We start from the raw sequence: 19,045 nt of genomic DNA, 5'->3' as shown, positions 1-19,045 counted from the left end.
ACTTCCCTGAATTACAGCTACAGTCACTTACCTTGGGCTTCAGCAGAGGGCGGACTCAATTGGAACTGAGAAGAGAGTTGGGGGTTTGTGGCACTGGGGAGAGAACTGAGAAGGAGCTCTATGCTGATCCACTCCCCCGCAGAACAGTAGCCATTTCCCTCAAAGAGCCCCTCCCCAGAGTAGCCATAGCCTGAGGGAGAAGCAACTAAAGCAACTGCCCCTCCCTTGGGAATTTAACACCACCTGGCTAGAGGAGTGCAACCTCAGGCTCATTAACAGCTAGAAACTACATGCCAGCCAGTAGGCAGAGAAAAGCCTATGAAAGCTTTGAGCTTTGGACCTGGTTCTCAATGTTGGGGGTCATGGCTCTGGGGACTGATTTGTAAAGGCTGAGGCCTGAGTAGCTATGATGAGCCCCTCCCCAATGGTTTCAGTGGCCATCTCTGTCAAGAGGCCCCATCAGAGCAGTTTTAGCCTGGGGGAGAAACAACTGCCCCTCCCATGGGAACTTAAAATCACCTGCCTGAGAGAAGTGTAACCTGAGGCCCATTAACAGCTAGAGACTACTTGCCAGCTAGCAGGCAGAGAAAAGCCTCTAAAAGCTTTGACCTTTGGACCTGGCTCTCAGTGTTGGGGGTCATGGCTCTGGGGACTGAGCTGTGAAGGTTAAGGCCTGGACCCCTGCACTGAGCCAATACCCCACACTGCAGAAATGACTTTCTTATCAAAGCAACTTTTACCCAGGGGAAAGCAATTGACCCACCTACTGGAAATCCTCTTACCCTCTTCACCTGAAGGATTTTTCATTCAGCTGAAGGCTACAACCTGAGGCTCATTAAGTAACCAAGACTAATAGCCAGCAGGCAAAAGCTCTTGGATAATTGAATCTTTGCTTGGCCTATGACTTTACACAGGAAAGTAAGACTACACATTGGTGTTTAACATGGTCCCTTCCACTCTCATCCAAACCCAGCAGAGGAAACTACAATCAGAAAAATGCCAACACCCACAGGGAAAATGTGGCAGGCTCCAAAACCCACTGAGACAGCCAAAATGGTAAAACAAAGAAACAAATCCTAAATTAAAGAACAAGAGAATTCTACAGAAGAAGGGATAAATGAAATGGAATTAAGCACGTTATCAGGGGTAGAGTTCACAGTAATGATTATGAGGAATCTCAACAACATGAATAAAGATATAGAAACAATGAAAATCAACCAATTGGAAATGAAAAACCACCAAGCAGAAATGAAGAGTGACATAGCACATTGGAAGGAATGACCAGTAGAGTAGAGGAAGCTGAGGATTAGATCAGTGAATTAGAAGACAGGGTAGAAAAAAATCACCCAATCAGAGAACCAAAAAGAAAAAAAACAAAAAACAGAAGGACAGTTTCAGAGAGCTGTGGGACAATAAGAAATGTAACAACATCCGCATCACAGGGGTTCCAGAAGAAGAAAATGAGCAAAGGTTAGAGAATATATTTGAAGAAATAGTGACAGAAAATTTCCCTAACTTGATGAAGGAAAAAAGCATGCAAGTTCAGGAAGTAAAGGAGCCCCAAGTAAGAAAAACCCAAAGAGGCCCACACCAAGACACATCATAATTAAAATGCCAAAAACTAAAGACAAAGAGAGAATCTTAAAGGCAGCAAGAGAAAAGCAACAGGTAACCTAAAAAGGAGACCCCACAGGTCTATTACCTGATTTCTCAACAGAACTACTATAGGCCAGAAGGTAATGGCATGAAGTATTCAAGGTAATGAAAAACAGGGATCTGATTTCAAGACTACTCTATCCAGCAAGGCTATCATTCAAAATAGAAGGTGAAATAAAGAGCTTTCCAGTAAAAAAAAAAGGCGAAGGGACTTTGTTAGCACCAAACCAGCAGTGCAAGACATGTAAAAAGGACTGCTGTAATAAGAAGAAATAGAGAGAGAAACACAGCCATAATAAATTAAAATGGCAATATATAAGTACATATTAATAATAACCTTAAATGTAAAGGAATTAAATGCTCCAATCAAAAGACTCAGAGTAGCTAATTGGATAAGAAAGCATGACTCATCTATATGTTGTTTACAAGAGACCCACCTCACAACAAAAAACTCACACAGGTTGAAAGTGAAGGAATGGAAAAAATGTTTCCAAGAAAATGGGAAGAAAAAAAAAGCTGGGGTAGCAATACTCATATCTGATAAAACAGACTTCAAAATGAAAGCCATAATTAGAGACAAAGAAGGACACTACATAATATTGAAAGGATCTATTCAACAGAAGGATGTAACCATGGTAAACATATATGCACCCAATAAAGGAGCACCAAAATACATTAAAAAACATCTGGAGGACTTTAAAGGAGAAATCAAAAGCAATACAATCACAGCAGAGGATTTCAATACCTCACTGACATCACTGGATAGATCCTCTAAACCAAAAATTAACAAGGAAACAGACTAAATGATGCACTAGATCAAATGCACTTACTAGATACTAACAGAGAATTTCACCCCAAAACTGAAGAATTCATGTTCTTCTTAGTGCACATTAGACATTTTCAAAGATAGATGACATCTTAGGACACAAACTAAGTCTCTACAAGTTCAAGAAAATTGAAATCATATCAAGCAACTTCTCAGATCACAATGGCATGAAACTAGAAGTTAATTACAATAAAAACCCTCAAAAACATTCAAACACATGGAGGCTAAAAAGCATGTTATTAAACAGTGAATGAGTTACCAAGGAGATCAAGGAAGACATAAAAAAATTCCTGGAAATCAATGAAAATGAACATACAGCAACACAAAATCTATGGGACGCAGTGAAAACTGTCCTGAGAGGGAAGTTCATAACACTACAGGTCTACCTCAAGAAACAAGTAAAATTTCTAATAGACTAACTAAACCTACAAGGTAAAGAACTAGAAAGTAAACAGAAAGAAAAACCCAGAGCAAGCAGAAGGAAAGAAACAGTAAACATCAGAGCAAAAATAAATGACATTGAAAATAACAATTCAAAAGATCAATGAAACAAAGAACGGTTCTTCAAAAAGATAAACAAGATCGATGAATGTTTAGCCAGACTCACCAAGAAAAAACAAAGAGAACCCAAATAAATAAAATCATAAATGAAAGAGGAGTAGTAACAACAAACATCACAGAAATACAAAGGATTGTTTAAAAAAAACATGAACAATTACACGCCAACAAATTGGACAATCTAGGTGAAATGGACAAATTTCTAGAATAACATAGTCTCCCAAAACTGAACCAGGAAGAAACAGAAAACTTGAACAAACCAATAACAACCAAGGAAATTGAAGCTGTAATCAATAAACTCCCAGCAAACAAAAGCCCGGGCCTGGATGGCTTCATAGGGGAGTTTTACCAAACATTTAAAAAAGAATTAACATCCATTCTCTTCAAACTATTCCAAAAAATTCAAGAAGAGGGAAGACTTCCAAGCTCTTTTTATGAGGCCAGCATAATCCTGATTGCAAAATGAGAAAAAGACACTACAAAGAAAGAAAACTACAGGCCAATATCCCTGATGAATATAGATGCCAAAATCCTTAACAAAATATTAGCGAATTGGATCCAGTAATACATTAAAAAAATTATTCATCATGACCAAGTGGGATTCATCCCAAGAACGCAAGGCTGGTACAATATTCACAAAGCAATAAATGTGATACATCACATAAACAAAATGAAAGATAAAAACCACATGATCATATCAATAGATGCTGAAAAATCATTTGACAAAATCCAGAACCCTTTCTGATAAAAATGCTTGGCATGTGGGAATAGAAGGATCATAACTCAACATAATAAAGGCCATATATGAAAAACCTTTAGCCAACATCATACTCAATGGGTAGAAACTAAAAGCATTTCCCTAAGAACAAAAGTAAGACAGGGATGCTCACTTTCACCACTCTTATTTAACATGGTACTGGGGGTCTTAGACAATTAGACAGCAATTATACAAGGAGAAATAAAAGGGATCCAAATCAGAAAGGAAGAAGTGAAACTGTCATTATTCACAGATGACATGATATTGTACACAGAAAACTCTAAAGACTCCATCAAAAATCTACTAGATTTAACAAATGAATTTGGCAAAGTAGCAGAATACAAAATTAATATCCAGAAATTATTGGCATTCATACACAACAATAATGAACATTCAGAAAGGCAAACTAAAAAGCTATCCCATTTACCATTGCAACAAAAAAATAAAATACCTAAGAATAAACTTAACCAAGGAGTTAAAACACCTGTTCTTAGAAATCTACAGAATATTGAAAAAAGATACAGAGGAAGATATAAGAAAATGTGAACATTTACATGCTCATTCATGTATTGGAAAAATCAAAAACATTAAAATGTCCACACTACCTAAAGCAATCTACAGATTCAATGCAATACCTATCAAAGTACCAAGGCATATTTCACAGATCTAAAATACTCCAAAAGTTTATATGGAACCATTAAAGGCCCAGAATAGCCACAGCAATCTTGAAAAGAAGAACAAAGTGGAAGGGATCACAATACTGGGTATCAGGTTATACTACAAAGTCATTGTAATCAAAACAGCTAGTACTGGCAATGAGAACAGGCATATGGATCAATAAAACAGAACAGAGAACCCAGATATTGACCAAAGACAGTATGTTCAATTAATATTTGACAAAGAAGGCAAGAGCATACAATACAGCAAAGACAGTCTCTTCAATAAATGTTGTTGGGAAAATTGAGCAGCTATATGCAAAAAAAAAAAAAAATTAGACCACCAACTTACACCATACACAAAAATAAACTCAATATGGATAAAAGACTTAAATGTAATCTGTGAACCATAAAAATTCTAGATAAAAATGAAGGCAGAAAAATCTCAGAAATCATACATAGCAAAATTTTCACTGATAACATCACCTAGAACATGAGAAACAAAGGAAAAATTAATAATAAATGGAACTATATCAAACTCAAAATCTTCTGCATGGCAAAAGATCCAGCATCATAATGAAAAGGGAACCAACTGTATGGGAAAACATATTTGCCAATGATATATTGGATAAGAAGTTAATATCCAAAATATATAGAGTCAACAAAAGACAAACAATCCAATTAAAAAATGGTCAGAGGCGCCCTGGCCAGTTTTGCTCAGCGGTTAGAGCGTTGGCCTGAGGTCCAGAGAGAACCAGGTTCAGTTCCTGCTAAGGGCACATAACTTGGTTGCAGTTTATCCCCGGCCTGGTTGGGTCGTGTGGGTGGCAGCCACTCAATGTGTCCCATTCACATCGATGTTTCTCTCTCTCTCTCTCTCTCTCTCTCTCTCTCTCTCTCTCTCTCTTCCTCCCGCTCTGTCTGAATAAAAAATGGAAAAATGTCCTCGAGTGAGGATAAAAAAAAAAAAGTTCAGACGGCCTGGCCAGTGTGGCTCAGTGGTTGAGCATCAACCCATGCACCAAGAGGTCGCTGGTTTGATTCCTGGTCAGGGCACATACCCATGTTGTGGGCCAAATCCCTAGTGGGGGGCATGCAGGAGGCAGCCAATTGATGTTCTCTTTCATCAATGTTTCTATCTCTCTCTCTCCCTCTCCCTTCCTCTCTCTCTAAAATAAATAACAAAACAATAATAATTAAAAAAAAAAAAAGTGGGCAGAGGATCTAAATAGACACTTCTCCAAACAGTATATACAAATGTCCAGGAGACATATGAAAAAATGCTCAACATCTCTAATCATCAGAGAGATGACAATTAAAACGACTGAGAAATATCACCTCACATCTGCCAGAATAGCGGCCATCAACAAATCCTCAAACAACAAGGGCTGATGAGGATGTGGAGAAAAGGGGACTCTAACATACTGCTGGTGGGAATGCAGACTCACAGATACAGAGAACATTTTGATGGTTGCCTCATGGGAGAAGGGTTAGGGGGATGGGTGGAAAAGATGAAGGAATTAAGAAGTATAAATTAGTTGTTATAGCCCTGGCTGGTTTAGCTCAGCGGTTAGAGTATCGACCCGCAGACCAGTCATGGGTTCAGTTCCGGTCAAGGGCATGTACTTTGGTTGTGGTTTGGTCCCTTGCCCTGGTTGGTGTTGTGGAGGAGGCAACCAATCAATGTGTCTCTCTCACATTGATGTTTCTTTCTCTCTCTCTCTCCCTTTCTCACTCTGTCTGAAAATAAACAGAAAAATATCCTCGGGTGAGGATTTAAAAAAATATATTAAATTGATCATTATAGAATAGTCATGTAAAGTATAGCATAGGGAATATAGTCAATAATATTCAAATAACTATGTTTGATGTCAGATGGGTACAGAATTTATCAGGAAGATCACTTAGTAAGTTATATAATGTCTAATTACTGGAGTGTACACCTGAAACTAATATAATATTGTATTTCAACTGTAATTGAAAAATAAAGAATTATTTATTTATTTAATCCACACCCGAGGACATTTTTCCATTTTTTTTTTGTTCAGGTAGAGTGGGAGGGAGAGAGAGGAACAGAGAGAGAGAGAGAAACATCGACGTGAAAGGAACACATCGAGTGGCTGCCACCCGCACGACCGACCAGGGCCGGGGACAAACTGCAACCAAGGTACATGCCCTTAGCGGGAACTGAACCCGGGTCTCTCTGGACCGCAGGCCGACGCTCTAACCGCTGATCCAAACTGGCCAGGGCAAAAAATAAAGAATTATTTAGATAAAGGAAAACAAAAAATAACACAAGAATAAACTCTTTTGCATACTCACAACTGTAAATCTACTTTTGTCCACCCCTGTATATACTTAAAACAGAGCACCAAAATAAATGAAGCAAAAAGAAAAAGAATTGAAGGGAGAAATAGTTCAACTATAATACTCCACATTCAATAGTGGATAAAACAACTAGACAGAATGACCTGGAAAATGTCTATAGGACACTCCACCCAACAGCAGCAAAATACAAATTCTTCTCCAGCACACAAAGAACATTCTCCAGCATAGAGCATAGGTTAGGCCACAAGACAAGTCTCAATAAATTTAAAAAGATCAAAAGCACAGCCCAGCCAGTGTGGCTCAATTGATTGAGCATCATCCCATGCACAAGGAGGTCACTGGTTTGATTCCCAGTCAGGGCACATGCCCAGGTTTCTACCCTATCCCCAGGAGGAGCATGCAGGAGGCAGCCAATAGATGATGTTTCACTCTCTAACTCTCCCTTCATCTCTCTCTAAAATCAATTTAAACATATATTTTTTAATAACAACTAAGGAAATTGAAGATGTAATCAAGGCTCTCCCAGTAACTAAAGCCCAGGCCCAGATGGCTTCACGGGGGAGTTTTACCGAACATTCAAAAAAACAAACAAACAAAAAAAAACTAACACCCATTCTCCTCAAACTATTTCAAAAAATTCAAGAAGAAGGAAGACTTCCAAACTTGTTTTATGAGGCCAGCATAATTCTAATTCCAAAACCAGAAAAAGACACTACAAAGAAAGAAAACTACAGGCCAATATCCCTGATGAACATAGATGCCAAAATCCTGAACAAAATACTAGCAAATTGGATCCAGCAATACATCAAAAAAATTATTCACCATGACCAAGTGGGATTCATCCCAGGGATGCAAGGCTGGTACAATATTCACAAATCAATAAACGTGATACACCACATAAATAAAATGAAGAATAAAAACCACATGATCATATCAATAGATGCCGAAAAAGCATTCGACAAAATCCAGCATCCATTTCTTTTTTTTTTTTCTTTTTTTACTTTTTTTTTTTCTTTTATTGATTAGAGAGAGAGAGAGGAAGTGAGAGGGAGAGAGAGAGAGATAGAAACATTGATGAGAGAGAACATTGATTGGCTGCCTTCTGCATGCCCCGCACTGGGGATTTGGCCCACAATCTGGGCATGTGCCCTGACTGGGTATTGAACCGGTGACCTCTTGGTACATGGGTCAATGCTCAACCACTGAGCCATACCAGTCGGGCCAGCATCCATTTCTGATAAAAACACTCAGCAACGTGGGAATTGAGGGATCGTATCTTGACATAATAAAGGACATATTTGAAAGACCTACAGCCAACATCATACTCAATGGGCAGAAACTAAAAGCATTTCCCTTAAGAACAGGAACAAGACAGGGATGCACACTTTCACCACTCTTATTTAACATAGTACTGGAAGTCTTAGCCACAGCAATCAGACAGCAAGAAAAAATAAAAGGGATCCAAATTGGAAAGGAGGAAGTGAAACTGTCATTATTTGCAAATGACATGATATTATACATAGAAAACCCTAAAGACTCCATCAAAAATCTACAAGACTTGCCCTGGCCAGTTTGGCTCAGCGGTTAGAACGTCGGCCTGCGGTCCTGAGAGACCCGGGTTCGGTTCCCGCTAAGGGCGCGTACCTTGGTTGCAGTTTGTCCCCGGACCTGGTTGGTCGTGCGGGTGGCAGCCACTCGGTGTGTCCCTTTCACATCGATGTTTCTCTCTCTCCCTCCTACTCTACCTGAACAAAAAATGGAAAAATGTCCTCGGGTGAGGATAAAAAAAAAAAAAAAAAAAATCTACAAGACTTAATAAATGAATTTGGCAAAGTAGCAGGATACAAAATTAAGGTCAAGAAATCGATGGCATTCTTATATAGCAATGATGAACTCACAGAAAGAGAAACTAAAAAAACAATCCCATTTACCATCAGCAAAAAAATTAAGATACCTAGGAATAAACTTAACCAAAGAAGTAAAGGACCTATTTGCAGAAAACTACAGGACATTGAAAAAAGAAATAGAGGAAGATATAAAAAAGTGGAAGCACATACCTTGTTCATGGATTGGAAGAATTAACCTCATTAAAATGTCCATACTACCCAAAGCAATCTATAGATTCAATGCAATACCCATCAGAATACCAATGACATATTTCACGGAATTAGAACGAATACTTCAAAAGTTCATATTAGAACTAAAAAAGACCAAGAAGTGCCACAGCAATCTTGAAAAAGAAGGACAAAGTGGGATCACAATAGCAGATATCAAGTTATACTACAAAGCCACTGTAATCAAAACAGCCTGGTACTGGCACAAGAACAGGCATATAGACCAGCGGAACAGAACAGAGAACCCAAGACACTATGCTCAATTAATATTTGACAAAGGAGGCAAGAGCATACAGTGGAGTAAAGACAGCCTCTTTAATAAATGGTGTTGGGAAAATTGGACAGCTACATGCAAAAAAATGAAACTAGACCATCAACTTACACCATACACAAAAATAAACTCAAAATGGATAAAAGACTTAAATGTGACCCGTGAATCCATCAAAATTCTAGAAGAAAATATAGGCAACAAAATTTCGGACATCATACGCAGCAGAATTTTCACTGATACATCCCCTAAGGCAACAGAAACAAAGGAAAAAATGAACACATGGGACTACATCAAACTCAAAAGCTTCTGCACAGTAAAAGAAATAGCCATCAAAATGGAAAGGCAACCCACTGTATGGGAGAACATTATTGCCAATGATATATCAGATAAGGGGTTAATTTCCAAAATACATAGAGTACTCATACAACTCAACAAAAGGAAGACAAAGAACCCAATTAAAAAATGGGCAGAGGAGCTGAATAGACACCTCTCCAAACTGGACATACAAATGGCCAGGAGACATATGAATAAATGCTCATCATCACTAATCATCAGAGAGATGCAAATTAAAGCAACAATGAGGTATCACCTCACATCTGTCAGAATGGCCGCCATCAACAAATCATCAAACAACAAGTGTTGGCGAGGCTGTGGAGAAAAGGGGACTCTAGTACACTGCTGGTGGGAATGCAGACTGGCGCAGCCACTATGGAAAACAATATGGTGTTACCTCAAAAAACTAAAAATGGAACTTCCATTTGACCCAGTGATCCCACTTCTAGGAATATACCCTAAGAAGCCTGAAACACCAATCAGAAAGAATATAGGTACCCCCGTGTTTGTAGCAGCACTATTTACAATAGCTAAGATCTGGAAACAGCCCAAGTGTCCATCAGTGGACGAATGGATAAAAAAGCTGTGGTACATATACACAACAGAATACTATGCAACTGTAAGAAAGAAAGATCTCTTATCCTTTGAGATGACATGGAGGGACCTGGAAAGTATTATCCTAAGTGAAACAAGCCAAGCAGAAAAAGACAAATACCACATGATCCCACTTATTTGTGGAATATAATGAACATAACAGTCTGAGGAATAGGGTAGACCCAGAAACATGGAAGTAGGATACAGACTGACAACCCTCAGAAGAGAGAGTGGTGGGAGGAGGGAAGAGATAAACCACAGAACTTAAATGCTTGTACGCATAACCAATGGACATGGACAACAAAGCCAGGGACGGGGCGGGGTGGATGGGGATGAGGGTATCAATGGGGTAAAAAAGGAGAAACATCTGTAACAAAATAAATAAATAAATAAACAAACATATTTTTTAAAGATTTAAAAAATATTAAAATTATATAAACTATGTTCTCCAAGTACAACAGAATGAAATTTTAAAGCAATAACAGAAGAAAATTTAGAAAATTCACAAATATGTGCAAACTGAACAACACATGCCTAAACAACCAATGAGTCAGAGACGTAATCACAAGGGTAATTAGAAAATACATTGAATGAAAACAAAACACAGGGTACCAAAAGCTATGGGATGCAGTGAAAGTAGTGCTCAGACGGAAATTCGGAGGTATAAATGACTGCATTAAAAAAGATCTCACAGCAATGACCTGACTTTCCACCTTAAGAAAGCAGAAGAAGAAGGGCAAACTAAACCCAAAGCAACTAGAAGGAAGGAAATAATGAAGATTAGATTGGAGATTAATAAAATGGAAAATAAAACAAAAACAAAGTTGGTTCTTTGAAAAGATCAACAACGCTGATAAAACTCATGTTCACTCCTCAACTTAATCTTATTTCTGATCCAACCACTCCAGTGAGACTGCACTTGTCCTGTCCAAGGCCACTGCTATTCTCAACTTGAATTCCAATCAGCACATTTGAGCACTCCCTTCATCTGGCTCTCGCGCCACCCTCCTGGTTTTCCTTCCTCAATGCCGTCCTTTTCCATCTCTTTGCTGGCTTCTCTCCTTAGCTTGCTTTCTAATGTTGGAGCCTTAGGACTCTGTCTAGACTATCAACAGACTCTTCTTATGTGACCACATCCCCATGGCTTTTAATAGCATGTCTAGGCCAGTGAATTCCCAAACCTGATCTCCAGCCCGGCAAAAGCCCTGAACTCTAGACTTAAATACCAACTGCCTTTTGGTTACGTCTACATTGGTATTTCATACTTTACACACTAGGTCAGTGGCACCATCTGTCCAACTGCTGAAACTAAAATTATAGGAGTTTCTCTTTCAAATCCAATCAATAATCAAGTGCTGTCATTGTCACCTCTAAAACTTATTCTGAATGTGTCCACTTCCACATTATTTCCACTTCTGTCATCCTAAACCCAGCTACCACCGTCCTTTACATTAATTACTGCAATAGCTTTCTATCATAGATTTAGTAGATTGGCTCTCTCAAGCACCATTTTCCCCACCAATTGGAAAAGTTGGAAACCTAAAAACTTGTCCCAGAGACCCTTATGTGTAGAGTTCTGGTTTGAAATCAGATATTGCTAATTAAATGCACTAGCACAAAGTTTGTAAAGAGAAGCAAGACAGAGACAATCTTCTTATTGGTGTTGCTGTTGGGAAGCAAGCTCAGCGTTCAAGTGTGTGAAGTTCTATCAGTTGGACTCAGTATTCCATTGTCTGGCCACCTTTGGGGACTGAGTAACAGCATCAATGGTAATGGTGACAGGCTTCCCAAACTCTGGATTGCAACTACTACGGGTGTCCTACTCCACAGTCCAGTGTTAGTCCCCCTGACTACTACTCCTCTAGTCCTTTTCCCTGACTTTGTCAACACCTTACACCTGTTTTAAATTCCTTTCGGGTCCCTACAGTGGTTTCTGGCTTGGCACTAACTCGTTTTCCTGCATCTACTCTTGCCTGCCTATAACCCATTCTCCATCCAACAGAGAATTTCCCTAATGTAAATCATATTATGTTATCTTCTGTTTAAAATTCTCCAGTGGCTTCCCACCACACTCAGAATACAACTCAAACTTCATCGTGGTCAAGCCTTAACGATCGGGCTCTGCCCACTTCCCTGAAGGCACCCAGCCACTGGCCTTCTCTCAGTTATGCAACAGACCAAGAGTTAACCTAGATCTTTACTATATGCGCTTCCTTCTAGTTCCTTAGATTTTCATGTCATTCAGGTCAGATGTTACCTTCCAACCCCTATAAAAAGCCACTCTAGGACTTCTGGTCAAGATGGCGGCATAGGTAAACATGGTACCTCCTCCCACAACCACATAAATATTACAACTAAACTACAGGACAACCATCATTCACAACCACCTGAAATCGAACTGAATGGAAGTCCTACCACTACAAAAGTAAACAAGCCACATCAAGACCAGTAGGAGGGGCGGAGGTGCAGACGGGCTGCTCCCACACCCATATATGGTGGATAAAAATCAGGAGGATTTTTATCAGGTGTGAAGGTCCTCCGTGAGGAGCGAGGGATCCCTGTCCCACACCAGGCTCCCAGCTCAAGGTTCCAGTGCCAGGAAGATAAGTCCCCATAATTTCTGGCTATAAAAACCAGCTGGAACTGAGGCTGAGGGAGGCTGAGGCTTCTGGAGCCCCAGGCAGCTCCTTTTAAAGGGCAGACTTACTCAGACTTACACCCTCCAGGCTCCAGCATTGGAAAGGCAGCTTGAAAAGCACCAGAGACATACGGAGAATAACTAAGTTGTTTGGCACTGGGGTGAGAGCTGGAGGGGCAGCTTTCTCCCACGCAGACCTGTTGGTAGAGGCCATTGTTCCCTTGGTGAGCCCTTCCACAACGGAGCCAGCAGACGGGCGCCCTATCTGGGACTCCAGCAACCTACCTCACACTCTTTGCCCCAACCTGGTGATTCCCTGAGGCCCTGCCCCACTGAACTTTCGGACCCACCCCAGCTGTTTCCACTGGCTTTACCATAGGATTGGCTTGTCTTGAATCCTGCTTTACATTTTCCTAAATTCTCTCAAACAAGCAGCATCTGGTCTCAGTGAGTCCCATACCTCTCATTAAGTGGCCCCAGGCCTGGCACTAGAAGCAGCCAACCTTGGTTCATAGCTTGGCTTTGCCTGGCACCTCCAAGCCTAGCACAAACAGCAGCCATCTGCAAATCACTTTGTAGCTTATGCTGGGTGGCCCTGGAGAGAACACAGGCAGTGGCTGTCCTTGCCCCAGAGCCAGCACACCCAGTGGACAGCTTCAGACCACATCAAAGCACCACCACCCAACCACCTCCACAAGTGACACACTCAATGAGTGGACTCAGTGGGTACCAGAGCCCTGATGAAGTAAGTCTTGCTCTGTGTGGTGGGCCCCTACATTGCTGATCCTCCAAGGGAGTCAGAGGCTAGTGGTCAGTAGGCACAGCCAGTCCTTGCAGCTGATCAGCCTGAGTAAATCCCTCCCATTGTTGTACCAATAGCAATCAAGACTCAGTTACAACAGAAGGGTGTACAGTCCACACTAGGGGTTCGCCTCGAGGGCTCAGCTGCGGTGATTAGGGAGGCTATGCCACTGGGTCCTATAGGACACCTACAACAATAGGCCACCCTATGAAGCCTAGGAGACATAGCAATTCTACCTAATACATAGAAACAACCACAAGGAAGCAGCCAAACTGAGGAGACAAAGAATTATGTCTCAAATGAAAGAAAAGAACAAAACTCCAGAAAAAGAACTAAATGAAATGGAGATAAGCAATCAATCAAATGCAGAGTTCAAAACACTGGTTATAAGGATGCCCAAGGAACTTAAGGAGAACTCCAAGGAACTTAGAACATCAACAACATAAAAAGGACCAGTCAGAAATGAAGGATGCACTAACTGAAATAAAGAATAATTTACAGAGAATCAAAAGTAGAATAGGTAAAGCCAAGAAGCAAACCATCAATTTGGAATTTAAGAAAGCAAAATAAAACAACAACAACAACAACAACAACAAAAACACCCAATCAGAACAGCAAAAAGAAAAAAGAATTTTAAAAAATGAGGATAGTGTAAGGAGCCTCTGGGACAACTTCAAGTGTGCCAGCATTTGCATCATGGGGGTGCCAGAAGGAGAAGAGAGAAAGAAATTTAAAACTTATTTGAAAAACTGACAGTAAACTTCCCTAACTTGGTGAAGGAAACACACATACAAGTCCAGGAAGCAGAGAGTCCCAAACAAAATGAACCAAAGAGGCCACACCAAGACACATCATCATCAAAATGCCAAAGGTTAAAGACAGAGAGAATCTTAAAAGCAGCCAGAGAAAAGCAGTTAGTTACCTTCAAAGGAGCTCCCATAAGACTGATAGCTGATTTCTCAAAAGAAAGTTTGCAGGCCAGAAAGGAGTGGCAAGAGATATTCAAAGTGATGCTATCATTTAAAATCGATGGACAGTTTCCCAGACAAGAAAAAGCTAAAGGGGTTCATCGTCACCAAACCACTATTATATAAAATGTTGAAGGGTCTTCTTGAAGGAGTAGAAACATATGAACAATAAAATGGCAATTAACACATATCTATCAACAACTGAATCTGTAAACAAAATGAACAGGCAGAACAGAAACAGACTCATAGATACAGAGAACTTCTTGTTGCTTACCAGATGGGAGGGGGTTGGGGAGTTGGGTGAAAAAGATGAAGGAATTAAGAAGTACAAATTGGGCCCTGGCCGGTTTGGCTCAGCGGTTAGAGCGTCGGCCTGCGGTCCGGAGAGACCCGGGTTCGGTTCCCGCTAAGGGCATGTACCTCGGTTGCAGTTTGTCCCCGGCCCTGGTGGGTCGTGCGGGTGGCAGCCACTCGATGTGTCCCTTCACGTCGATGTTTCTGTTTCTCTCTCCCTTCCTCTCTCTCTCTCCCACTCTATCTGTACAAAAAAATGGAAAAATATCCTCGGGTGAGGATAAAAAATAAATAAAATAAAATAAAGAAGTACAAATTGGTTATTAGACTGAGAAACCTAAAAAAAGTGAAGGGAGTGAGGGCGGGATGAGTTAAACCAAAGACCTTCTATGCATATATGCAAAACCAATGGACACAGACAATAGTGTAGAGAAGGCAGGAGGGGGGGGAGATTGTGGAGAAGGCGGTCAATGGGAAACCACAGGGGAGACATCTGTAATACATTCAACCATAAAGATAAGGTTTTTGTGTGTGTTTTTTTTTCTTTTTTTAAAGAGCCACTCTATCCCATTTTCTCTGTATAGGTATCTTATTGGTAACTACTGTTGTTCACTGTTGACTGTATGAACCATGGGAGTAGGGAGGAACTGTGTCCCCTTACAGCAGATCCAGGGAACATTATAGATGTTTAGTCAGTATCTGAATGAATACTCGAGTTAAATCTGTAAGGAAGGTGAATTATACTTCTATTAGATAGCTTCTCCAATGTGTTAGCAAAAAAATACAAATTATTCTTAAATCAGTTGAAGACAATAGCACTTTACCTTTGGGCATGAGTGGTAGGTAAATAAATTGTTTCAGCATGTATTAATTCAACTTTTTTCTCCGATGGAAATTTTTAAAACATGAAAACAAGTCCTTTTAAACACTTCAACTGGAAAAACTATCAACTATCACCCCCCCCCCCCCCGTTTTTTAAATATGACTTAGCGGACAAGGGGGAAGAGGAATATTAGTGAGTGGATTTCACTCAGGATTACTGCCAGTTTTCCCAATCTACTCTGACTCTTAAAATATGCTAGCCCAGCCGGTGTGACTCAGTGGTTGAGTGTCAACCCCATGCACTAAGAGGTCATTGGTTTGATTCCTGGTCAGGACACATGCCCAGGTTGTGGGCCTGATCCCCAGTGGGGGTCATGCAGGAGGTGGCCAGTCGATGTTCTCTCTCATCGATGTTTCTATCTCTCCCTCTCCCCATTCCTGTCTCTAAAAAAAAAATCAGTAAAAAAAAATTTTTTTTTTTAAAATATCATGCTGTTGCCTTTTAAGGATAAACGAACTATACTTATTTTTCTCTTAGTACTACATTAGCTCCATCTGCTCTATCTGGTGGCCTCATACTTGATAAGGTCTTTGGAGAAACAGCACCATCTGCTGGGCAAAGGCTGCTGTGTACCAGACCAGTGGCTCTCAACCTTTCTTCGTGCAACTCTAAACTGGACACTAGTTAAGCTTAGCAACTAAGGCCAGCCTTCCAGAAGGCCAAACAGAAAGTTCTGCTACTCCAGACCTGCTAATAAAATTAGAGGAGCCAACCTGGCCAGTTTTTCTCAGTGGTTAGAGTATGGGCCCTTGGATTGTAGGGTCACAAGTTTGATTTCCAGCCAAGGGCACATATCAGGGTTGTTGGTGCAGGAGGCAATCAATCGGTGTCCCTCTCACATCAATGTTTCTCTTTTTCTCCCTCCCTTCCAACTCTATCAACAAAAAACAATGGAAAATACCCTCACCAAAATATCCTCAGGTGAGGATTAACAAATAAATAAAACCATCAACAAAACAAAACAAAAAAGACATTAGAGAAACCACTGCCTGAGGCTTTTCTTCTAGGAAACCAACTTGGGTTTTGACTCAAGATTAGAAATCAGTGCCACTGTGGGAAAGAGCACAACTGAGGTAGATCTGGGTTAACAGAGAAATGAAAGGGGCAACAACTTCAAGAGGCCCTTGTTCCCTGTATGGTCTGCAAACAGGTTGCTTAGAAAACATAGTGCCTTTGTTCTCTTTTTGGAAATTCCAGAGGTGAGAGTTTTCCTCCTTCCCTAAGGACCACAAATTGATCTGGATTACCACCTAGCTCACTAACCACTTTCTAGGTATTTTTCTTCTTTCATGACCAGCCTCCTTTACAACTCAAGGATCTTCCTAGGACCCTTTCTTATCACATTGTGAATGAGTTTCTTAGGATCTAATAGTCCCCTCACCTTTCCCCTTCCTTTCACACCCCTTTGACAAACTGATTTTGACATTGCAACTTTCTCTTATTTTTAAATCTATTTCTGACCTCAATTACTCAATATGAACTAGTTTTTCTGGTATCCTTTTTATCATGGAAAGCAAAGGCCTGTTGCTTGTAGACTAGATGTTTGTGTCCCCCCCAAATGCACATACTGAAATCTAACCCCAAGGTGATGGATGTGAGAGTGGGGCCCTTCGGAGGCCATGGCGAAGCCCTCGTGAATCGGACTAGTGCCCTTATAAAAAGAAGCCAAGAAAGCGCCTGCATCCCTTCCACCATGTGAGGTTACAAAAAGAACACTGGTCTATGAGGGTTCTCTTCAGGCATTCAAGGTGCCAGCAACCAAACTGTACAGCAATCGAGCTGCCTGCTACACCAGACTCCTGGCGTCTTAGCTGGCGCCCAAGGACTGTGAGGAATGTATCCAGCTACAGCCAACCTTCATCAAGGGTTGTACACGGAGAGCAGCTGCCCTAGAAGCAATGAAGGACTACGCAAAAGCTATGGAGGTTTGCTGGAAGGCACTAGAGCTGGACTCCAAGTGTAAGGAGGCAGCAGATGGTTACCAATGCTGTATGATGGCCCGGTACAACCGGCATGACAGCCCCGGAGATGTGAAGCAACGGGCCATGGCTGACCCTGAGTGGCTGACCCTGAGGCGCAGCAGATAATGACTGACATGGCCATGTGGCTCATCCTGGAACAGATGCAGATGGATCCTCAGGCACTCAGCAAACACTTCAAGAATCCTGTAATAGCGCAGAAAATCCAGAAGCTGATGGATGTGGGTCTGATGGCAATTCGATGATGACTTGCTCATCATCCCCTTCCTTTTGTCCTTGTGTGGAGGAGCTGGGACCCTGGCAAGCAGCACGCAGCAGAAGGAAGAGAAGGGGAAAAGCAAACAACTTATCTCTCTATATTTATACAGACCTATGTGGAAGACACAGAGACTTAAAAGATACAGAGACTTAACTTGTACCCACGTTACTCTACAGCTGCTGACTCCGGGACCTCCCAGCACATGCACGGTCTCTTCTGCTGCACTCAAGTTCCGTCACTGTCCCCTGTCCCCATTCACTGTCTCAGCTACTCTCCCATGGTTGGTTATTTTTTATTTGGGGCAGTGGGCATGTATGGGGAGGGGAGGGTGCTTTCCCAACCTCAGGTCCCAACTGTCTTCACATTGTTAACTCCACATCCCCTTCTCCAATAAAACAAGCTCCCCCCACCAAAAAAATTTGCCAGCAACATGTTCTTGGGCCCAGCCTTCAGAACTGTAAGAAATGAAATGTTGTTTACAAGCCACTCAGTCTGGTATTTTGCTATAGCAGCCTGAATCCACTAAGACACTCTCCACCTCAATTTTCCATTGGCTAGATACTGAGTACTCTTCCTTTCCTTAAATTCCTTTCCAATACAGACCCTGGTGCACACTTTTCTCTCATTTCTTCCTTACTTTTCCAATCATTCCTTATCATTAAGAGATCCCTACCCTGGCTGGTTTGGCTCAGCGATTAGAGCGTCGGCCCGTGGACCAGAGAGTCCCGGGTTCATTTCCCACTAAGGGCACGTACCTCGGTTGCAGTTTGTCCCCGGCCCTGGTTGGGTCGTGTGGGTGGCAGCCACTCGATGTGTCCCTTTCACGTCGACGTTTCTCTCTCTCTTCCTCTCTATTTGAAAATGCAAAAATGTTCTCGGGTGAGGATAAAAAAAAAAAAAAAGAAAGAAAAAGAGATCCTTTATTCTGTCATCTTTTTTTTTTATCCTCACCCGAGGACCTTTTTTTCATTTTTTGTTCAGATAGAATGAGAGGAAGAGAGAGAGAAACATCGACGTGAAAGGGACACACATCGAGTGGCTGCCACCCGCACGACCCAACCAGGGCCGGGGACAAACGGCAACCGAGGTACGTGCCCTTAGTGGAAAACAAACCCAGGACTCTCTGGTC

General features: G+C 41.2%; 1 protein-coding gene across 1 annotated transcript in view; it reads right to left on the bottom strand.

Annotated features, from left to right (window-relative positions):
- Positions 1–17,799: 17,799 nt before the first annotated feature.
- ENOPH1 (enolase-phosphatase 1) overlaps positions 17,800–19,045 on the bottom strand; it is a 49,276-nt gene continuing 48,030 nt past the window's right edge. The window contains exon 7 of the mRNA XM_036259533.1: positions 17,800–17,843. Within this exon, the coding sequence (XP_036115426.1) occupies positions 17,815–17,843 (29 nt within the window). The 3' untranslated portion in view covers positions 17,800–17,814. The remainder of the gene's footprint in view (positions 17,844–19,045) is intronic.

This window comes from Molossus molossus, unplaced genomic scaffold, assembly GCF_014108415.1.
Source record: "Molossus molossus isolate mMolMol1 unplaced genomic scaffold, mMolMol1.p scaffold_m16_p_1, whole genome shotgun sequence".
NCBI classification, from domain to species: Eukaryota; Metazoa; Chordata; class Mammalia; order Chiroptera; family Molossidae; genus Molossus; species Molossus molossus.
The sequence above is the reverse complement of the archived record's forward strand: the minus strand, read 5'-3'. Positions and strand labels throughout refer to the sequence as shown.